The sequence below is a fragment of the Haemaphysalis longicornis genome, unplaced genomic scaffold (assembly GCF_048455015.1).
Source record: "Haemaphysalis longicornis isolate Haplotype H1 unplaced genomic scaffold, Haemaphysalis longicornis Haplotype H1 scaffold_6, whole genome shotgun sequence".
NCBI classification, from domain to species: Eukaryota; Metazoa; Arthropoda; class Arachnida; order Ixodida; family Ixodidae; genus Haemaphysalis; species Haemaphysalis longicornis.
The window spans coordinates 82,942,867-82,966,982 of NW_027526407.1; the positions used below are offsets into that span (position 1 = coordinate 82,942,867).

Genomic DNA, 24,116 nt, shown 5'->3' on the forward strand with positions numbered 1-24,116 from the left:
CAGCCACCCAGCCTCCCTCGTGCGCCCGAAGCACCCGTCGACATGCAAGCTTGGTCCGCTCTTGGGGCGCTAGGCCTGCCGCCAGCAACCTGGACCTCCGGTAGGATTGCCGGCGCAGCAACCAACAAATGCGTCACCTGCAGGGACTGCACCGCAAGATGTGAGTGTGGCTAAGTGCACTAGTGTCATGGACCATGATGACAGCTCAATCTCTTTTATCTCCTCTGAGTCCCTCAACACTGTGATTTACGAGTATGCCAACAATGCCACGCCGCCTTCATCCGAAGTCGACAAATTTCAAGTTGTTCCATCCAATTGGCGGCGTCGAGCCTCAAAAATGTCTCTTGCTACTCCAGACAACGCTGTGACTGCGGCTCCCCCGAAGCATGGGCTTACTGTGACTATGAAGCCCGTGGAATCCACTAAAATAATCACGCACTTCAACCCTTTGGCACTAAAGGACAGCATGGAAGCAAATGTACCAGATGGGGTCTTGCAGCTACGGCGAACTTATAGGCTAAACCTACTCCCCATCGATACAAGAAACACTGCTGCTACATAACACCTCCTGAAGATAACTGCCATCAGAGACACCTGTGCGCACGTACGAGCCCCGCCAAGTAAACTGTGCTCGTGTAGTCATCAGAGGAGTGCCACAGGACATTTCTGATTATGAACTTCATGACAACTTGCGGCAGCGAACACAAGTGCGATCAGTGCGGCGTTCGGGAACCTCGGGGGTAGCGCAAATTCTATTTGCTACTGACACGAGACCAGACTACGTAATCTTGGGCTACACTCGATACCAAGTGCACGACTATTCGGAAAAACCAACACAGTGCAACCACTGTCAGCGCTTTGGCCACATCGCAGCGACATGTACCCCCAAGTTGCGTTGCGCGCGCGGTGGAAGAGATCATGAACTTGCGGCATGTCTGTGCACTGAAATGCTATGTGCAAACTGTGGCAAAACTCACCAAGCCGATTTTCCTTACTGCCCAACATTCCTGCAAGTGAAAGGCATATATCGGTACAAGAGGGAGAACAAGGTTGACTACAAGGCGGCGAAAGCGGCAGTCTTATCTAAAAAACGCTCTCGGAAGCGAAACGTACCAAGATTCACACAAAGGAGCCAAGTCAGACAGCGTCTGAGGACATGGCCTTTGACGTTATTGACTTTCCGCCGCTACAACCCCAGTCGTCAGACCAAGTTCCTCCATGTCCTGCTCGGCCCGGAGGCCCACAGCAGCCTGCCTGGAAATGCTCAAACCAAATGCGTAAGGGCTGGTCCAACAGACAGCCGTCGGCAAACGGAACCTCCTCTCTTCTAATGGTCATTGAAGCAGTGCGTTTAATCCTAGCGGCTTTTTTGTCTCTTGTGGCTCAATACATTTTAACCCTCCTAAAGATCATTACTCCGCTCTTACGGACATTGCCGTAAACCATCTCGGGAGTACCGAATAAGTGCGCATGCAAATCGGACAACTGTGTTTCAGTGGAATTCCTGTGGTCTGCTCTCCCGCTTGTCTGACCTCCGGCAGTTAGATAAGAAGCATAAATTCACGGCAATTGCCATCTCAAAATCCCGCCTGCGATCGGATATTCGTCTGTCGGGGTACACACTGCATCAGTCTTCGACGAGCTGCGACCACAGCAGAGTGCTACTCGGAATTCGTTAGGACTTGACCTTTGTGCTTCACATTGTCGCACAATGCGCATCCAACTCATTCATTACACCAACAGTAAAGCATGGCCGTGCAACCTTCACCATAATAACCGGGTACGTCCCACCGAGGGCCTAATTCAACACAAAGCTCCTGGAAGACATTTTGTCCAGTACACATCCCCCGCACTTGCTCAAGGTGATTTCAACGCGCACCACCAAGCTTGGGGCAACACAAAGACTACGTCAAGGGGAAGCAGTTTGATCCGTGTTGCCAACGAAGCGAACCTGGACATGTTAAACACTGGATGCCCCACATTTTTCCGCGGCAAAACGTCAAGTGTGTTGGATATAACTATGGCCTCTGCTTCCCCGCTGCCGTCCGTGTCCTGGCAATCCCATATTGAAAGCTTTAATCTTGCGAAATGTTCTGCAATTGGGCTATGCGCATGAAGTAGCTTGGGCATGCACCAAGCCGGCGGGGAGCCAAGACGAAGAGAATGACGATCGGCTACGGCACTGCGTAAAAGAAAGAGGATGAAGATAAAAAATGTAGCCTGATAGACTATCGCTAGCTTCGGCCTGCCGGGGTTTTTGTAGTTTTCGCGAATACACCAGCTTTTAATCTCCTTCAACGCGACAACTTTAGGGAGCGCGCGGGGTGCCTGCTCGTATCACAGAGCCCCTTGGCGGACGCCACGTTACTCAAGAACTAATGATCATGGCCAGCAATGGAGCCCCCCGCTCTACCACACCACTTGTCGTGGTCTATCAACCCGGGGACCCAGGTTCGTCCACCAGAACCGAGGGATTGAGACATCGCGGACTGGATCGGCAAGTACGAGTGAGGCAGCGCCTATAATCTGTGGGACCCAAACATCTCGCTTGCGAATGTCGATTTTCTTACGAACGGAACGGTCAAGGCCTGATACCTAACTTATGAACATAAGGTAACCAGCCATGACTTCAAAAAAAAGCTGCGCTGCTTGTTTGGCGAGCCACCCGATCGCCAACTTACACCGAAGAATGCATAGCCACACGCGTGCAGGCCTCGACCGAATCATAGATGACCTACATTCAGGACATCCTGTCCTTTGCCAGAAATCTGACGGCTAGATGAGTAAGTCCGATATGGTGGGACATGTAATAAAAGTGACTGGCGATGATGCTTTCCACCTGCTCATCTGCAAAGGGTATGCTACTTTCAAGGCTAACATCGAGTGCCGCCGGTTCGTGCAGGCGAGGAACCACCGCATCACATCGCAGTTCACACAATTCCCAAATACGGCCCCCACCCTCGAGCGTATGATGAACTGTCATCTGCACCGCCTCAAGTGGAATATGTGTCTGGTTTACGTACTTAGCGTGACTGTCTTCTCGTTTGAAAACTACATGGCACGAGTACAAACCTGTGTCGAAGTTTTTAGGCGTGCCGGTCAAGCTCAACTCCCAGGAATGTCGCTTTGCACACTGCCGAATCTGCCTTCTTCGCCACCTCGTGAGTGCGTCTTGAGTGCAACCTGATCACAATAGGTTTCGCGCAGACACCAGTGCCCACTGGATAGGGGCTGTCTTGGTTCAACGTCCACCACGCTCCCACAGAGTTATTGCCTACGAGAGCTACCCGCCGTCCACACCCCAGATCGACTGTTCCATCACTGAGCGCGAGTAACTTACGATAGTTTGGGCAGTAGCGAAGTTCCATCCCTTCTTGTGTGGCCGCGCTTTTTAAGTCGTAACAGAGCACCACCCCCTGTGTGGCTTTATTGAAAACACCACGAGCACGCTAGGTGGGTAGCTTCGAATCCCCAGGAGTATACAATTGCAGTCACCCACAAGTCAAGTCGCTTGCCTCAAGATGCCGACTGTAGACCCACCCGGCCTTGCTGGAGATGATTCTGAATCTTTTGTCCTCGCCATTTCGGTCGTCCTCAGCATTGGGGCAAACAGAGCCGTGACACTTCCCTACGCGAAATTATTGATCGCATAGATTCTCCATCACCGGATTCTCCTCTGAATACCTACGTGCTCGATGGTGGCGTGCTATTCCATTATAACGTCCTTTCAGATGGCACTCCATAACTCGTAGGGGCCCCCTGACATCAACGTTCTATAGCACTCGAGCAGCTCCATGGCGTTGCCACGGCTGATATCTCTGGCTTAACAGCTTAGCTGCATTGCGTACGGCAGCGTTTCTTTTAGACTTTATCGTTACGTACGACGTTACATCAATTCCTTTGATGCCTACCAACGACAGAAACGGCTGGCCATAGCCCCAGCTGGTCTTCTGCAACCGAATAACGTGCCTCCTAAACCCGTCTTCCCCACGGGAATGCGCCTTCTTGGGGGCTTTCCTACTTCCGCATTCAGAAAAAAGGGGATAATTTTTGCCGCAGAATCTCCTACTCGGAATGCATTATACGTGCAATTACAAGCTGTGCGACTGAGGTTGCACATTTTTTTTCAACATAATATATTTCTCCACCACGGAGCTCCTACGCTACCACTCATAGAGAGAGCCCACTGCTTCTTACCAAAAGTTGTCACCGAGAGTCTCCGCTCCTGCTCTAGTCAGCACAAGCTCACCACTGCATAGCACCCCCAAACTAATTGTCTAACAGAAAGACTGATCCTGACACTCACTCACACGCTCTGCATGTATGTGTCGGCCGATCATCGCGATTGGGACATCCAGTTGCCCTATGTGACCAACGCATTTAATTCATCTCATCAAGACACCACCAGATTTTCTCACTTTTATATCCTCTTAGGATGGGACCCACCCTTGCCAACAGACACCATGCTGCCATCACTTCCTTCGTCGACAGAGTATGCTGGTGAGGCTATCGCTCGTGGTGACCATGCACACCCGAAAGCCCGTACCCACTTCTCCACTTCACAAAGCTTACAAAAGGCTTGTTACGAGGTCAGGCACCATGACGTCCGTTTTTTTCCCAGATGCCTTGTCGTCCTATGGTCGCCTGGTTGTCGTGTGGGCCTTTCAGAAAAACCTCTCACGTGCTACAGAGGCCCTTGACCCGTCATCCACCACGCCACTGATGAAGGTATGAAATCAGCGCTGTCGTCTCTTCTACTTCACCACATCGACTTTCCACTGACACAGTGCATGTCGACAGTTCAAGTCCTACTATTCCTTCATCACACGTCGTGCATCTTAGCCACCACCGGGTCGGTGCTTTTGCGACCATTGGCTATGTTGCGATGAGTTATGCAGCTAAGCTATGCCCCAATGAAGCTGGGGCATGTACTAAGATGGCGGCGAGCCAAGACGAAGAGAATGGCCACCGTGTCCGGCACTGCATAAGGAAAACAGGAGGAAGATGATATATGGAGCCTGTTGAACTATCGCGAGTTCTGTATGCGGCGGCTTGTGGGGTTCCGTAAATACACTAGCGTTTAAGTCTCCCTCCCCGTAACAATATATCCCGCTTTTATTATCGCATCTATTTGAAAGAGTGTGCTGCGTGTTCTATATACGGTACATTTACTTTGATACGAATAGCTTTGTTTCCTAGTTAAATAAAGTTCGTTCAGGCTAGATGCTGTGGCATAAGCCCACACTAGTACGCAATACCAGAGCTTCCAGTAAAAAAACACATTTTACACGAGCTTTTCCAACCCAAAGAGTAACAAGCGTCTGTTGCGGTTTAAAATGCCTGTTGTTCTAGTCAACCTTATTGGTAATTTTTTAACGTGGACAATCCATGACGTGCTCACAAAAGGTAACGAACAGTGTCAAGTTATTTTTATGCTGCAATAAAGGAGCCTAGAATAACCGAGTCAAAACGTCGTACGTAGGTATTCATCATCGGGATTCGCTGGGCCACTGTGCGATTCGGCAAGGAATCCGTAGGTAATTTGTGTGGAAATTAGTCATCATAATCATCATCACCATTATCAAAGGTCTATCTACACCCACTGCAGGGCCAAGACCTCTCGCAATAATTTCCAATTATCCGGTTCCTGTGCTAAATGCGATGAATTTATCCCCACAAACTTTTGATCTCCTCTGCTCAACTAATTTTGTGCCGCCCCCTGCCACGCTTGCCTTCTCTTGGGATCTACTCTGTTCCCCTAATGATCAACGGTTGTCTTGCGTTCGCATTACCTGCCCTGCCGAAGTCCATTTCCTTTTCTTAATTTTTACTAATTTGTCCTTAACACGCGTTGTTCCTGACCCACTCCGCTCTCTACTTGTCCCTTAATGATACACCTATATTTCGTTCTATTTCTTGCTCAGTCGTACTCAATTTAAGTTGAACCCTCTTTGTGAGCCTCCAAGTTTCTGGCCCGTGGGTGACACTTCCTTCTTCAGGGGCAATGGCACGCTGTTTTTCATTATCTGAGAATGCCTGCCGTATGAACTCCACCCCATTCTTATCCTTCTTATTATTTCTACCTCATGACTGGGATCCGGGGTCACAACTTGCCCAAATGGATATATTCGCTTACTACTTCCTCTGGCTCGCCACCTATCTCAAACCACTACGCTGTCCCGAGGTTATTGATCACTACTTTGGTTTTCCGCATATTAATTTTCAGGCCCACGGTTTTGCTGTGTTTCTCCAGTGCGGCAAATATGCTTTGCAGTTCGTCCCCTTAATTATTTAGCAAAGCAACGTCATCAGCAAATCTGAGGTTACTGAGGTATAATCCGTTAACCCTCACTCACACCTGCTCCCACTACAATGTTCTGAATGTCTTGAAGACTTGCTGTGAATAACATTGGAGAGATTGTGACGGCTTGTCTCACGCCCTTACTCATAGGCATGTTACTGCTATCCATAGGGACGGTGATGGTAGCTGTGGACCCATTGTGAAGATCGTATAGTATTCTTGCATAATACTCGTCTACACATATAGTTTTTCCGATCTTCTCATAATACACCAGCGCTGTCACGAGATTGACTAAGGGCACCATGTGGCGACACACTACTAGTCGGTCCTTAGGAGATCCATCCCGCATCGACCAGAGGAGCAGGCTGTAATCTTAACTTGGAAACGTTGATCTTACACGCTGGCCTAGGAACACGCAACTATTTCCGATTACTACACGCCGCGGTGGCTCAGTGGCTCAGGTGTTGAGCTGCAAAGCCCAAAGGCGTGGGTTTGATCATGGTAGTTGCAGAGCGTGTTTTCGGATGTATGCGAAAAGCTAAAGTGGCCGTCGGACGAGAGTTTGGCGCCGATCAGCGATGATCTACACTAGTTTGACGCACCCCACCAGGGCGCGCCTCGCAGCCTATATGTAGCTTCTGTGCACAGAAAATCGAAATTTAGGATTTGAGTTTCTGATAGAAAAGTTAGAAACCATTTGGCTCATAAAAAGGCACAACAAACGTAGCTGTAGATAATTCAGTGTTAAGCAAAATTACTCTAAATATTTTGATGATTTCCTAACAGTAGCAAATATAACTTTGTGATTGCCGCAGTATACAAGGATGAGGTCAGACCCGCTTCGCAATTGAGTGCTTTATCGTCAGTGAGGTTCTATGAAGCAGCACTAAGTTGTTTGTGTAAGTGAAGCATTATGATCGTCAGTCGACCTAATTCTGATACATTCTCAAACCGTTTAATGCTTCCCAGAATGTTCATGCATAATTGCCCATGTGTTTTCTTCATGATATCTATTCTCCCTGTTTCGTGTCGTTACGAGAACTCGCAGCCAATAAAATCCAGTGAGGGTAAAGTGATATGTCGACGTCCAGTTGCATCTTCGGAAGAGAAAAACGAAAATAAGGAAGTAAATGCACTTCATCGCTGTAATTTTACACATTTACAGCATTAGCGAAAAGAGACAAAACATAAATTAAAACGAATCACGCAATCCAACGTCTTTCGCTGCTCATAGCCAGATATGGCTCTAAAGAGCTCACACAATAGGTAATGAGCATAAGAATGATACGCATTAGTCAACCCTTTTTAAATGTCTGCAGTTTTTTCATTACCAATATATACAGTGTGGTGGGTATGAGTTGTTTAAACTTACCTTTCGTGGTGTCTCGTTTACTTTACGCCTTCGTTTTCACTACTGCACAGTAAAAATGTATCACTCTAGTTCATAAATCATCGTTACTAGGTGTCACAAACATTACTGGTCACGTAAAGTACGGCGAGAAGAGTGAAGAAGCACTGAAATGTAACTCATGCGAACAGCCATACATAAGCTACCATTTTAAAAATATTGCCTATTCGCGCTCTGGTGCACAACGCTTGTACTGAATGAAAAGGACCGTCTATGTACATTTCATGCCAGTTTAGAGCATCGCGGCAGCTGCCAGAAAACCGAAAAAGCCCAATTTACGAGAGATGCGAATTTAAAAGCTGACTACAAATAGCAGTAACCAAACAACGTCCCCCGCCCAATACCTGATGGACGAGGATGGTTGAGTGTTAATCCGTCACACGACACAGGTGACGCAGAAAGCAACTGGCTCTTCGCCTTTCTCATGCATTGCTACGGCACTTCGGATGAAAGCGAAATAAACAGAGAGCTCGTGTAGAGTGCGCGGCTAGTAATACCAAACGGTCCACATTCCTTCAATACGAAAATAAATTCGGATTCCTAATCACACATGAACATCATAGACGACAAGAATTCGAAGGAGACAGAAAACGTTGTGCAGATTGTTTATTGGCTCTTTCATCTAGCTGTTAATTTGCTGAAGACAGACAAACAAGAAAAATACTACACACTCACAGCGCATGACGTTCCGAAGCCTTAAAAAAAGAAATATTGAGCTAGTCTCTTAAAGTAATGAGCTCAGCTTCCTGAGGCAAAGAACACCTGAATCTGCAGTGTTGTAAAGTTATTTGAAGTTTCCTGTCTATGGCATTGCCAGGCCCAGCTGCTAATTACTACGACGTCTCGCCAAGATTCCTACAGTTCATGTCTAGAAAAACCGGTGCTGTCTCTTCACATCGATATACCTCTAGGAAGACAGTGGGGTGTGATGTCACTATCGCCTTCTGCGATCCGGGCGACCTTTAGTGGGTCTAATCATCATGAGGACGCTGGGGTAGGAGAACCTATACACGTCCACCCCTTCAGGAAGACCTTCGTCGTTCCACTGAATTCCGCTGTTCGTGGGAAAATCTTCATGTAGATGTTTGCCATTGTAGTTCACGCCATTTAGATTGGGCCCATGGCAGTTGAATGTGTACCACCAGGCGCCACGGTACAGTTTCCCGCAGCTTGGTTCGTCGCCATCAATCGTCTTGTCGAAGGTGGAAAACGGCATGCCATCTATCTTTCTGAAGGCGTCCCAACCTGATTGTTGAGAGGAACAAAAAAGCAGCGAAGCGCCAGGGTAATCAATTACCTTTTGTCATGGTCATTTTAAAGAACGCTCTATTGTGCTATGTAAAGGTCTGGGTATTTTTACGTGGTCTGCATATTCTGAGACCGCCATTAAAGAAACTTCTAACACAACAACACGCTTATGCAAGACTTCCGAGGGCTTACAACTTTGTGTGACACATCTGCTAGCCCAAAAAAGCTTCTCTGATGCGACCTCAAAATTCACTAGTCCGAAGCGGTTGTTCCTCGCCCCATAATACAAATTTTTCATATAGTCCAGAAATTGGCAACGTTATTTTAGCGCTAGGGTCTACTAGAGCGTACCTGCGCTCTCCAACAATATTGTCACGTAGCCAAAGACGACGCAGCTGTCGTGAAGAAGAAAAAAAAAACCCGCCCGCACATTCCCACGGGGGGAACTCGAGTAAATGCGTCGCAGAGTGGTGGGGGTATCGCGTGAATGTTGCGTAATTGGGTATGGTTTGGGAATGCTTAATTGTTATTTCGTCTTTATTATTCTTATTTATTGAATGAAAGGGAAGCGAAGGTAAGGAGTGCAAAGTTAAAGTCTGTCTTAATTGCTTGGTGCCGTCAAGCAAAGCGTCAAGTCAAGCGAAAGCCAAGCAAAGACGCCCTTGACTGAATTCCGAACGCGCGCTCCGCCGCTTATATACACACCGCCCGCTTTCGAGGAAGAGGAGTACGGGGGAGAGACACGCATGCGCACACTCCCGTACACAAGCGCGCGAACGTTCCACGCACCCACCACGCCGTTATCACGTGTACACGCCCTGCCGCCGTTACTGTTGAGCGAGACGCAGCGCACGGGTAGCTAAGACGCATGCGCGCACAGACGCGCTCCCCCCGCACCGCCGCAGCTGTTGTTGAGAGCGACGGAGGGCACGGGGTTCACGCACTCCTCCCGCACCACCGCACCTTCCTCCCGCACCGCTGCACCTGCGCCTAGCCGTGACGCGCATGCGCAGTCACCGTGTGAACGGCGCCGACAACATCGACGAGTGACATCGCGAGCCTAAGAAATGCTCCGCATTTAAAAAACAAGTTCAAAGGAGCGAACTGGTGCTCCCCTAACAACTCAACGAATACGCAGGCGGCGAAAGAGCAGTCAAGAAAGTGACGTGCGTCGACTTGTGTCGCTGATTCAAATACCTCGGCATCTGCTCAGGGGGAATTTATTATTCGGAGCGAAGGTTTCTGGGATAGTCGAATTGTGCCCAGAACGCTGTAGATCAACGAAGAATATTATTGGCTGTTTACGTTCGTTCGGAACACTCTCCCTATCAAAAGAGATAACACATGCGGCACAGAAAGAAAGAACGCAACGCGCGCCTCCCTTGGCACAAAGACGACAGCAATAACACAGGCCGGCCCTGCCAGGCGGCAAAAGCAAACACAAATAAACAAACCCAATGCATGGTTCGCGGCATTACCCCCCCCTCCCTCTAAGAGTTCATCGACCCGATGCTAACACAAGCAACAGTCCGAACAAATGAAAATAGAAGCCCGTCATCGTGCATAGAAAGGTTTTAAGTGAACCACGTGGACGATTTCGGGACGCGTGCATCGTCGTGATGTTCTGGAATCACCATCGGGGATCACCTCGTAGGAAAGGTGGCCTACACGTTGTAGAAGCCGGTAGGTCCGAAATACTTTTGTAAAAGTTTCTTACTGAGTCCACGTCGTCGAATGGGAGTCCAACCCCACACACAATCTCTTGGGCGGTACTCGGCGTTTCGGCGTCGGAGGTTGTAGCGCCTCACATCCACGAGCTGCTGGTCCGTTGTGCGAACTCGAGCGAGCTGGCGGGCCTCCTCCGCAAGCTGAAGTTATCCTTGGACGTCGGCGTTGAGGTCGTCTTCTTCCACGTGGGGAAGCATGCCGTCAGGCATCGTAGTTGGCCGTATTCTGTAGACAAGCTCGAACGGTGTAATCTGTGTGGTTTCCTGGATAGCCGTGTTGCACGCGAATGTGACATACGGTAGGACTTTGTCCCAAGTCTGATGTGCAACGTCGACATACCTAGACAGCATATCCCCCATTGCCTTGTTCAGGCGTTCCGTTAGTCCGCTCGTTTGGGGGTGGTGCGCCGTAGTTCTTCAGTGATCCGTGTTGCTGTAGCGTCAGATTCCTTGCATAAGCTCCGCAGTGAAGTACGTTCCGCGGTCCGTGATTGGGACTTCAGGGGCTCCATGTCACAGCACAATTTGGTTTATGAAGAACTTGTGAAGAAGAGCGGCGGTCTCTGCGTAGCGCTTCATGTAGTCTGTCGCAACGACATTCCACTTGTTCTGTGATCGTGACGTAGGCAACGGGCCTAGAAGGTCCATTCCAATCTGTTGAAATGGCTTCGACAGGACGGCGATTGGTTGCAGTAGTCCGGTGGGTCTTGTCAGTGGTGTTTCTCGTCGCTGGCAGTCACGACAACTCTGAACGTAGTGGGTGACGTCGGAAGTAAGGCGCGGCCAGAAGTACTTCGCCTTGATTTTTGCAATAGTGTGAGCTGCTACGAGATGTCCGGAAGACGGCTCGTCGTGGCACACTTCCCAAAATTCGTCACAAAGTCTGCGGGCATGACAAGTAGATAATTTGTTGTCGTTCCGGGGCTGAATTTTTCTTCACGAGGACGGATTTTTTGAGGCTGAATACTGGTAAGTTCCGCTTGAATGCCCTAGGCACGGCGACGTTGCGTCCTTCGAGGTGGTCGATCATGACGCGCAGGTCAGGGTCGGCACGATGCTGGGTGGCTAGGTCACTCACTGTCACGACTCCGAGAACGCGCTGTCTTAATCGGAGTCCTGTGGTGGTGGGTCGACGGGGGCGCGGGACCGGCAGTCGGCGTCGGAGTGTTTCCTGCCGGATTTGTAGACGATTGTAACGTCGAACTCTTGCAGGCGCAAGCTCCACAGCCAAATACGGCCAGAGGGAACCTTCAAACTTGCGAGCAACAAACTGCATGGTGGTCTCTCACAAAATTGAACGGTCTTCCATACACGTGTGGGCGAAATTTTGAAATGGCCCATATGATAGCCAGGCACACGTTTTCGGAGGCAGAGTAGTTTTTCTCCTACTTCGACAGACCACGGCTTGCATAGGCGATTACCTTTTCGCAACCACTTTGCTTTTGACATGGACAGCACCGAAACCTATATCGCTGGCGTGCGTGTGCATTTCCGTTTCGGTGATTTCGTCGAAATGAGCGAGCACGGGCAAGTGTTACAGGCGTTGTTGCAGCTCGCAGATTGCTTTTTCTTGGGCGTTTTCCCAGGCGAAAAGGGTGCTATCTTTCGTCAAGCGCGTGAGTGACTCTGCAATGCTTGCGAAGCTTGCGACGAAGTACCGGTAGTATGGGCATAGTCCGAGAAATCTTCGCACGCTCTTTTTAAGTGCGAATGCACTTTATAAGCGACCCCAAACCATCCACCGCCGGCGGCGGCGGCGGCGTCCGCAGTGCTCCTCTATATTTAAAAAAGAAACTGCATCCAGCGCCAGGTTTCGATCCGAGGACTTCGCGGCCGCAGCGCGACGCGCGACCGACTAAGCCACGGACGCCACGCTGATATCAGTGTGAGTAACGCGCCTTGTATCTTTAACGCATTCAAACTACGTCGTCAGCGGCGTGCGTTGGCGACTCAGCGGCGTTATAGCGGCTTGATAACTGCGTGGTGTACACGTGATACTACAAACCCGATGGAAGAGATGGAAGAGAAGGCGGCGAGGCGGTGGGCTGCGGGGGCCGAGCGCAAGCGCCGCAAGCGGGCCGACAACCGTGCATTCGCACTTTCACATTCTCCCCCTCGGGGAAATGCGCGGGAATTTTCTTTTGTCTTTCGGTCTTGGGAAGTTCGCTATCGCTGTTATTTTAGCCGGTTCCGGCAGGACTCCCGCAGGGTTAATAACGTGTCCCAAAAACTTAATTTCCTCGTAAGCCAAGCGGCACTGTTCTGGCTTCAGCGTAAACCCTGACGAGCGAATAGCCTCGAGTACAGACTCCAATCCTGCAAGGTGTTCATCGAACCTTCGGGAAAATACCACAACGTCGTCAAGGTATACGAGGCAGGTGTGCCACTTCAGGCCAGCTAGCACAGTGCCCATGACTCTTTCAAACGTTGCGGGTGCCGTGCACAGCCCAAACGGCATCACCTTGAACCCGTTTTGACCGTCCGGGGTTTATAAATGCAGTCTTCTCTCGGTCTCTCTCATCCACTTCAATTTGCCAGTAGCCGTTCTACAGATCCATCGATGAGAAGTACTTCGCGTGGCAGAGGTGGTCGAGGGCGTCGTCGATTGGTAGCAGGGTGTACACGTCTTTTTTGGTGATTCTGTTTAGTATACGGTAGTCAAAGCAAAACCTTAAAATGGCGTCTTTTTTTCTTCACGAGTACGACCGGCGCAGCCGACGGACTTTTAGATGGCTGCATTATGTCGTCGCTGAGCATGTCGTCTACTTGAGTCCGCGTGTGAAGACACGCGGTACGGTGATTGTCGGGTAGGACGGGTTCCATCTTCGGTTATCATCCGGTGCTTCGCCAGAGGTGTCTCACGTAATTTTGAGTTCGACGAAAAACACTCGCAGTAGCGACGACATGTCCTAACACCTTCATCGATTTGCTGGGGAAGAGGTACTTTTTTGTACCAATCTGCAGTCCGGCATTTGAGAGACATGCCAGTACCTCGTCGAGACGTTGGAGATTTCGCTCAAACGTGGTTGGAGAAACAATTTCGTCGTGGTAACAAAGGCAAGTTTTCCATTTGAGGCCACGGAGAATGGTATAAATCATGCGTGCAAATGTCGCGGGCGCATCACATAGCCGGATAGGCATAACACTGAACTCGTAAAGCCCATCCGGTGTGGCGAAGGGCGTCTTTTCTTTATTATCTTCGTGCATCGGGATTTCCCAATAACCGTAGCGTAAATCAAGGCTGGAGAAGAACTCCGCTCCTTGAAGGCGGTCCAGAGAGTCATCGATGCGGGGCGTCGGATGTACGTTTTTCCGAATGATGTTATTGAGGGCACTGTAAGGAACACGAAATCGAACTGAGCCGTCCTTTTTCTGCGCTACACGACTGGCAATAACCACGGCATCGATGATGGACGTATAACATCACGCTTGAGCATGTTAGCCACGTTGTCATCTATAATCTTGTGCTCATGCAAAGGCACGGTAGGGGCGATGGCATGTAACCGCCGAGCCATCTATTTCAATTGGGTGTGCAGCCACAGAGTTTGTTTAAGCGTGGAGGAATTCACATTAAAAGATGCAATATGCTTCTTGAATACCCGCAGCAATTTTTCCGTCTGTGTGGTTGTCAGTTCTGGGCTAATGGAAGCGGTAAGCGCGGACAGACTATTCAAAGTAGTGAGACCACACATGCCTGAAGACGTTTGGGAGCTAGACACGACAGACGCTGGCTCGGCATCGACCACTGAAGCGATGGTCTTGCCCTTTGAATGGGCTCACCCGTGGTGTTGATCACGGCCAGAGCTGCAAGTCTCCGTGAAAAAGAGAGAAGGCACGTCGACATGGCAATTCCTAGAGGAAGCAACCGGGTGGACGGCGAAATCACCACATCCCCGTCAGAAATGCTGTTCGAAGAAATCATCACGATCTCTTTACTACCGGGTGCCCGAAGATGCTTGGCATGCAAACTCAAGAACTGATGTTGGGGACTTGGAACAGAAGAAGGCTCGGTGTTCGTAATGTTAATGGCTGGTTGTGGACAGGAGATAGTGGCGGAAGTCCATGAAAGGAAATCCCAACCGAAAATGACTTCGTGAGCACACTCTGAATGAACCGCAAATTCAATGTCGTGTCCATCGTCCCCGATGAAAACGTGTGCTGTAAACGTCCAACGGGCTTCATGAGATGTTCATTGGCGGTGTATAGCGCCGGGATAGAGTATGGGGTCTCACTTTGTGTAAGCGTGAACACAAATCCAAATGCATAATAGAAAACTAGACTTGGTGTCCACTAAAGCTTGCACAGACATACCTTCCACTATTACTGGCCAAATATTTGACGGGCGCTCTGTAGGAGTTGTGATTAGATCGACCGTGGCAGTTTCCCAGCGACGGTCTCCATGAGCACAGGGCGAACCTTGTAGCTGGAGGTCTTCATTTATTATGCAGCGCATTTAAACACGCAAGTCTGGTTCTGCAGGAAGACGAGGAAGTCCATGAGCTGCCTGTAGGCGCATTCCTTGAAGGTAATCAAGAGGATGGCTGCGGTCCGTATGTCATTCCCGCTGTATGGGTTTTGCATCGCAAGTGCATTGAATGCGGACTCTGTGATTCCCTGGAGGACATGGCGAACCTTATCAGCCTCCGACATGTCTGGGCTGACCTGGCGGCAGAGGGCAAAGACGTCCTCAATGTACGATGCGTATGTCTCGTCGGAGAGATGCCAGGGGGCTTCAAGTTTGCGCTTTGCTCCATCTTAACGAGCAGATGGCATGCCGAAAATCCGACGGACCTCTTCAGTGAAGTTGGTCCAGCAAGATATGCTGCATCCGTTGTTTCGGTACCACGTCTTGGCAAGCTCTGTCAAGCAGAACCCGATGGCCATCAGCTTAAAGGCGTCGTTCCACTCATTGAATTGGCTGACGAGGTTGTACTGCTAAAGCCACTCTTCTACGTGGTCACCGCGGAGGCCAGCGAAGAAGGGAGGTTCGCGATGGCGGCAGGTCACCATTCATGTCGGGGTAGAAGCGGTGGCATTCTGCGCTCCTTCTAGCTCCATCGGTCGGGTTGGGAGTGGCACAAGGCGTCCGGAGCGAAGCTCCAGGGGTGCGGCCGGGTCAGGTAGAAGTCGGGGTCGAACGCAACCTCTACCACTTGCAATAGGAAAGCAGACTGGAACAAGGGAATGGTAATTCCAAGGAACGCCTCTTTATTCAGCTCGCAGGAAACTGGGTCATTCGGCAAAAAGAGTCCGACGATGATGATTATCCGCGAATGATGATTGTAATGGGTATGCACAGGTGAGAGATTGGTCCCACTAGCGAATAGCAATTAATGCATTCCATGAGTCCTCTTGTGGAACCAGTAAACACTCACCATATATATATATATATATATATATATATATATATATAAATATATATATATATATATATATATATATATATATATATATATATATATATATATATATATATATATATATATATATATATATATATATATATATATATATATATATATATATATATATATATATATATATATATATATATATATATACATACATATATAAGGTGAACGTTGAAAAGAACGTTTTCGACTAGGGCGAAAAACCAAGAACAGATTTAACGTTTCGGCCCAGGGACCGGCCTTGGCCGAGCGAATGTCGCTTCGGCCGAGCGAAGGCCGGTCCCTTAGCCGAAACGTTATTCAATTTGTTCTTTTCTCACCGACGCCGAAAACGTCTTTTTGTATTGTATACCGGTATTTTGTATACCAGTATTCTGGGCGTCGTGGGTTTGGATCCCACCTGGTAGGCATTTTTTCTCGACTTTCTTTCTTTTCAAATTCTTTATCTGTTTCAATGACCTACCACATCCTCCCCTATGATTTCCGAGGTTTTCTTGACTGACACCCCTTATTTCTGTCTGATTACAACAAGCCCCGCCTTTCCTGTTCTGATTCGCTACATGCATAGCCAGGGCCTGGCAGTCTTGGTGCCATAGGGAGCTTAAGAGGGTTCAACGCTGATCGACCCTTCTCCACATGTCGCAGACACTCGAGTCACGGCCCGGGGATTAAAAACAAGGTCCCCTTCACCCCGAGAAGTCGTAGTGCCGCTGGCTACCATTCCAAGCACAGGAAAAAAATACATTGACATAAATACCCCAGAAAGTGAAGGAGAAAATCACCCCGCCGGTAGCGTAGTGGTTATCGCACCAGACCGGTATTCTGGAGGTCGTGGGTTCGAATCCCACCCGGCGGGAAATTTTTCACCACTTTCTTTCTGACTCAAAAAATTTATTACTTTCTATGACCCACCGCAACGTCCCCTTTGCTTTTCGAGGTTTTCTTGACTGCCCACCCTTTATTTTGTCATATATGTATATATATATATATATATATATATATATAGGGTTTGGAAATGAGGGGCTCGTTAGGAAAATACACAAAGAAATGCCGGCAATCTACAACGCCAAAGAAGGCGTAATAGGGGAATGGTTAGACTGTTTTTCACCGTAAGTGACGTTACATGATAATTTTTTATTCATTCCGTGAGGAAGAAAGAAAGAAAAACACGCGCCCAGAGTGGGGATCGAACCCCACAACCCCACTCGACTAATAAGTCTTCTCTGTGATTTTCCTGCATTGTCCCAACTGCATTGCCCCCAGCCTGCTTCTTGCCTACTTTACTATTGAAATCTCCCTCAACTAAGGTATACTGTGTTTGTTTCTTTAGCCATTGCCGATTCCATATGGTCATGGAAGCGTTCAACTAGCTGGTCGTCGTGGCTGAATGTAGGCTTGTAGCCCTGTACCACCTTGAGATTGTACCTCTTATTAGCCTAATTACAAGTCCGAATAGCCTTTCGTTAATCCTATAGTATTCGTCTATGTTGCCAGCTATGGTTTTATTGCATCGGAATTTCATTCCCTGTTCTCTTTTGTCTACTAGACCACAGTAACATAGGACGTGTTTATGTTTCAGCACTGTAGATTATTCACCTGTCATCCTAACCTTGCTATGCCCTATTAAATCCACTTTAATGCCCTCTAATTACTCAAACACCTCTAGACTCGCCTCGCTAGACATATTTCTCTTGTTAATTGTTGTGAGGTTCAGATTCTGATGGCGCTCGGTCCGGATCCAGTGATTCTAAGCGCCCTCTGCTGGGTCGCAGGTTTGACCGCCGCCGTGGTCTGGCACCCCAAATTATGCTAGATTTGATGAGAACCCGTAACAAGCTCTTGGGAAAGAATCCGATCAATGAGGTACAGTAAGACGAAAAGTTGGAGAATTCCGGATCGCGCTCCACAACCAATATTTAGCTTTAGCCGTGCAAGTAGAGTTTACCTCACACGAACCTAGGGAGAATCTTACACGCACTATTATGAAGTCTGCGGTAGAAGGCGGAGGTACGGTAGCTAGACAAGGTAGTGGTATGCGTTTTAAGGGGATAAAACGTGTAATTAGAAAACGGAAAAGCATCATAATCTCCACCACAGCTGACAGAATAATTGATTGATTGATTGTAGGGTTTAACGCGCCGACGCAACGCAGGCGACGAGGAGCGCCGTAGAGGAGGGCTGCGGATTAAATTTGACCACCTGGGGATCTTTAACGTGCGCCGAAATCTCGTACACACGGGCGCTTTTGCTTTTCGCCTCCATCAGGAAAGCGGCCACCACGGCCGGAAATCGAAGCCGTGACCTCGTGCTTAGCAGCGCAAAGCCTTAGCCACTGAGCCGCCGCGGCGGGTGACAGAATAAAACTAGAGCAGCTTTAGAAGTTATTCAATAAGGGTAATATAGCTGACAGCTGACATACGGAAGTATCATATGGAGAGGATTGAGCATGCTGTAAAGAACGGGGGCAGCCTAAAGGTAGTGAAGAGGCGTCTATGCATAGGGAAAAATAAAATGTATGCACTTAAAGACAAGCAATGCAATGTCAGCACACGTAGGGTAAAATAGTTACAGTCGCCGGGGAGTTCAATAGAGATCTATGCAGTAGCCGCGACATCCAGGATAGTACCGAACGATGAAGTAGTCCAGAGGAGATAGTCATTCCACCAGTAACGAGAGGAGAGGTAAAGAAGGCTTCAAAAGAAATGCAAAGGGGCAAAGCACCTGGTGAGGATCATCTAACAGCAGACCTCTTGAAGGATGTCGGGCAAAGTGTAGTTGAAAAACTGGCTAGCCTGTATACGCATTGTCTAAGGACCGCGTACCGCAATCTTAGAAGAACGCAAACATCATCGTAATTAATAAAAAAGGTCCCATATAGGACTTGGAAAATAACAGGCCGATCATCTCATTGTCAGTCCTGTACAAGGTACTTACCAAGATAATCGCTAACAAAATGTCTGCCGCGTTAGATTTTATTCACGCTAATCAATAAGCAGGGATTCGTAGAGGTTATTCAACAATAAACCATGTTCACACGATTACTCAGGTAATAGAGAAATGTGCGGGGTATACTCAACCCCTATATATAGCCTTCATAGAATGTGGAAAAGCATTTGACTCGGTCGAAACCTCAGCTGTCATTCAGGCATTACGCAATCGGGTGCAGACGAGCAATACGCTAGATTACTAGAGGATATCTAGAATGGGTCCACTGCTGCCATCGTTCACCATAAGGAGAGCGTTAAAATACCTACATCTACAATACCTACAAAGGAAGGGCGTCAGACAAGTAGACACAATCTTCGAACGGGAAGTCTACGCCCATCTGCTCCATTACCTGGAGAGGACCGGCTTCAGGCAGCTGCTGTAGCCCGGAGTGCAGTGACTGACTGATGCGCCCAGACTGACAGCCCTCTTTATACCTTTCTCTCTCATTTTCTCTCTCTCTCTTTATACTTTATCCTATCACTCCACCTCTTCGTCTCATCCTCTGCACTGGGTTGTATGCAGGCGAGTTTCCTGCCGCGATCAAAATATCCCCAGTGCATTTCCTTTCCTTTTCCTGTCCCGCAAACCACAACACCAATGTAATTCACAGAACGTTCACAAGAGCTATACCGAACATTGGATGGGAAAGAGGTGGGCGTAAGGATTAATGGACAATATCTCAGTAACCTCAGATTTGCTGATGACGTTGCATTGCTAAGTAATTTGGGCGACAAATTGCAAAGCATGCTTACCACTCTGAAATAGCAGAGTAGAATCTTGGGCCTGAAAATTAATATGCAGAAATCTAAAGCAATGTTTAATAACCGCAGCAGAGCACAGCGGTTTGAGATAGGTGGCGAGGCAGTGTAAGTTGTAAATGAATATATCTACTTAGGCCAAGTTGTGACGCCCCGTCCCAACCATGTAGCAGAGATAATTAAAAGGATAAGAACTGGGGTTCGTGCATGCGGCAGGCATTCTCAGATAATGAATGGCAGCCTACCATTGTCCCTGAAGAAAAAAGTGTATGACAGTTGCATCCTACCGTTACTCACCTACATGGCAGAATCTTGGAGGCTCACTAAGAGGGTTCAACATAAATTGAGGGTAACTCAGCGGGCAATTGAGCGGAAAATGATAGGTGTAACTCTAAGGGAAAAGAAGAGAGGGGAGTTGATCAGAAAAAAAAGACGCGTGTTAAGGACGTATTAGTAGAAATTAAGGAGAATTGGACGTGGGTAGGGCATTTATTGCGAAGGCAAGATAACCGTTGGTCATTGAGGGTAATAGAGGGGATCCCTAGAGAAGGCAAATGTAGAAGGGGGTGGCAGAAAGTTGGATGGGCAAATGAGATCAAGAAGTTTGTGGAGATAAATGGGTCGCAGTTAGCAGGACCGGAATAATTGGAGATTGATGGGAGAGGCATTTGCCCTGCAGGGGGTATTGATAGGTGGATGATGATATATGCGCCCGCACCTTACAGCCATTTAAAGTATCCAGCATCGCAAGTAGTTGACGCTTGAAAAAGCCTTCCATTTTTTTAGGAGGAGGCCTCTTACGGCCTCGGGCTGTTGGCGTCTCATGTCGTGGTCGCCTCATGTCGTCGTAGCATGATGTGGTCATTGTAATGAAACGCCGGGACACTCGTATTCCAACGCCTGGCGCTAGAACGTATAGCGTATAAAACAACCCACCGGGACACTGGTTTTTCATGTCCACGAGCTAAAAGGGTCGTGCTTCAATGACACCAGACCTAGAGCAAAGTTGTATACCTCTACACCCAACGGTTTCACCTCCGTGAAGATAAGCGCGAACGCGCCAAAAATAGTCTTATACACTGCATTCTTCGCCCCTCCCCAGGTTTCACGTAACGGTTTCATCTCCGTTGGTAAAAACGCCAAAGCACACAGAATACACTTATACACTCAATGCTTCGCTCTTCCTCAGCTTTCACTTTAGCGGAGGTGGCCCGCGTTTTTTTACCTGCTTCCGTAAGCCGGTGTTTTCGCAGCAGCATTAAACATGCCGCCTTGGATAATACGTTGTCGTGCTCCCAGGAGTCAAGCAGGAATTAAGAACGCAGTGCGGAAGCATACGTCTATACGCGACATATAATGCTCGATTAGCTATGGTACTTGTGCGAAAAACATACCATCTGCTCCCTTGAAATCGCCAACACTGATCCTGAAGAAGTTCTCTTCCGATGCTATCTTGAACCGTCTGTAGTCTACTGACACGCTCTCCGAACTGCTCCAGTTCAGCACGACGCGAAGAGTCATCTCGTCTCCACCGGACGTCAGCGCATGGAGAGCATGATTACCTGAAAAAAAAAAAAACCAAACCAAATTGTGTTAATATTTTCGAATCTGATCAACCGGAAGCCATAAAAGAGATAGAGAGAAAGAGGAGGAAATAACTTCGTTTGTTGTTACGACGTGGTTGCTTCCTAGTTAGAGGCTGCAGTCTCTAGGTCGCCTGCAGGCTTCTCGGGCGATTTTTGGCACTGCTCGTCGTTGTCTGCGCTGCCTGTGCTCTCATTTTCCCGGTACCTTGGAACGACCCTCTCGACTAGGTAGCAGGTCGACTTCTTGCTTTAAGAGAAATTGTATAGCATTGAAAGGCTAGTCATCGCCAGCATCCAGCCCCGGCCAAAGATTTTGAAAGGACAAGAGAACGTACCAGTCTGAGATATTTTACCAATGCATTACTACGCCGACCTATCTTAAAACATCTCTACTTTTACCCTGTCGCCAATGGCAGATGCCAACCTTCTGGGGAGGTAAAAGGCACATACCACATAACCTGGGCCTCATTACCCAGCCCTACCCGCCATCCAAATCCTACCAGAGCGGCAGGGACGCAGCTCTACTCGGTTGTTCACAAATTCAGGTACCGAAGGCCTTGGTACAAAGAGCCAGGTTTGCGGCTTCGACTAATGGGGTCCCTTTATAGGAACTCTTCCAAGTATGTACGGCCCCACTATTGAGCACGCACGTATCATAACAGTAGTAAATGTTTTTCACCCCCACCTAAACAATGCCTCACTTCAGTGCTCCCCTCATTGAGGGAGTTTGTAAATTTGGTCGCAGCCTCCTGCCGTATGATAGAGGGTTACTAGTTGGTGGCACTTGCGGCACAGCTTCGTGTATTGGGTTTGATCAAATTTCGGTTGGCAGGAACGATGAGGGAAGGTGTTCCTTTGGGTGTAGTGGAGTGCTGCTCATTCATGCCTTTCCATGCACGGAGAACCTCGAGCAGTCTTGGTGATGGTATTTGCGACAACGCGGACCCCGAGCCCCCCAACATAAGCTGTGACCTACCGTGGTGATGTGTTTGAAGGTGAATGGTAAGAAACCACGAACGGTGGCCGTCGGAGCCCAGGTCCAGCTCCGGCAGATAGGCTCCCTGTCTGTATACCAGGAAAGGAGCTCCGGGACCTCTCTCTTCAGCTATCAGGGTAAGTCTGACGACGAAAGTACCCCCATCTCTCTGATTTTTCCTACGCCATATGGATAATTCGAAAACCCCCCAAAACGTGATCGGCCCCCGAAAAGGGGCCACACCAATGTCTCCTTTCCTCCCTTCCCAGAGTTGACATTTCCAAAACCTGACAATTTCTCCCGGTTTTTAATAATGAAATCTCTCGACCAAAGCCCGTCACTGCACAGTCTGTTTTTCTCATCTCCAAGTTTCTTGAGGCCATTGTCAGGAAATCCTACAAAGCCAAGAAACACAAAACAGGGGAAATCCTGATCGAACTTAACAAGCGGCAGCAATCTATCAACCTCCTCAAACAAACCCGCATGGTAGATATTTACATGAAGATCACGCCCAACCGCACGCTGATCAGCTCCTAGGGCGTCATCTCCGATCCTTACCTGATGAACGAAACAGGGACAGATCTGCTCGGGGGCCCTCGAGACCAGGGCGTGACAGGAGTGCGAAGGATAACCATACGTCCAAATGACACAGAAATCTGTATAAAGTACTTCATTTTGACATTTGACTGCTCAATGCTCCCCGAGTCGGTCAATGCAGGCTTCATACAATTTTCAACAGGACCGTACATACCGAACCCGCGCCGCTGCTTCAAATGCCAGCGGTTCGGACACGGGACAAACTCTCGCCGCGGCAGAACGACCAGTGCCAAATGCCCGCACAGGACCACCCGACAAATAATTGTAACTCCACCACCTTCACTTAAGTTAACCGTGGGGACCACACGCTGCGTACTCCGGCAAGTGTGAGAAATTCCAACAAGAAAAGAAAATAATCAATGTGAAGGTAACAGAGAACATCACCTTCCCAGAGACACGAAAGAGATTTTCCTCTTTCTCCCTGGGGAAGTACGCGGACGCAGCTCGCTGGAGGGCAGAGCGGCGTCTGGTTTCGGCGGGGACCCGATACCGCGAGTCAGACTTGGTCCCGCTCCCGCCCCCGCCCAGGGTTGCCCCGGGAGCCCAACCCACCTCTGCACCACTCGCGCAGCCAGCTGCGACTGTGGTGGCAACCACGTCCGTTGGGGATGCCGCTGCGTCCACCGCTTCCTCTCAACCGGCCCAAAGCACGTGCGAGGACACGGATTAGATGAATACGGAGGCACCCGCGGCAGTCTTCACCCCCGCCGCACCGCCTGTGCCTCCCGAGGCGCTCCTGACGCCCTCGGCGGTCGCGGCTCGAACGAAGGGCACCGGAAAGGGTGCCAAGTGTGGGGGGTCCAGTCCGCCGGGTACCCCTTCCAGATCTGATGATGACATGGATGTAGGACCTTTCTTGTCGGCTTCGCAGCGGAAGGAACGGATCCCTCTTTCTTAACCTCCAGAGAAGTTTAAAAAACCCCTTCCAAGAGTCAAAGCCCCGAAAGACGCCACATAAATACTCACACTCCAGTAGCTCTGACTACTTTATATTGAGAAAAGAAAGTATTGTTCAATGGAATGCAGATGCCTTGTTAATAATCTTGACGACATGTACGAGATTCTGCATGCTAGTCAGCCAAGTGTAATGTCCAAGAAACACATTTGAATTCCAAA

The 24,116-nt window shown here is 48.9% G+C and overlaps 1 protein-coding gene and 1 non-coding gene across 2 annotated transcripts; one reads left to right on the plus strand and one right to left on the minus strand.

Moving 5' to 3' along the window:
* Window positions 1–8,298: 8,298 nt before the first annotated feature.
* On the minus strand, window positions 8,299–22,533 carry LOC144143589 (ryncolin-1-like). The gene is made up of 3 exons (XM_077675399.1): window positions 22,404–22,533; window positions 21,236–21,403; window positions 8,299–8,954 (listed from the first exon to the last, which is right to left on the minus strand). Exons 2-3 carry the CDS (start codon window positions 21,360–21,362, stop codon window positions 8,644–8,646), a joined length of 438 nt encoding a protein of 145 aa, XP_077531525.1. The 5' UTR covers window positions 21,363–21,403; window positions 22,404–22,533; the 3' UTR covers window positions 8,299–8,643.
* Trnat-ggu (transfer RNA threonine (anticodon GGU)) lies at window positions 16,879–16,951 on the plus strand. The gene has a single exon. It is a non-coding gene; the product is annotated as a tRNA-Thr (tRNA).
* Window positions 22,534–24,116: the final 1,583 nt, after the last annotated feature.

Coding starts and splice junctions, on each gene's coding strand:
- LOC144143589 (XM_077675399.1), bottom strand. CDS start 21,362: ATGACTCTTCGCGTCGTGCTGAACTGGAGCAGTTCGGAGAGCGTGTCA. Junction 8,955..21,235: donor CGATTTCAAGGGAGCAGATG/GTATGTTTTTCG, acceptor CTCAACAATCAG/GTTGGGACGCCTTCAGAAAG.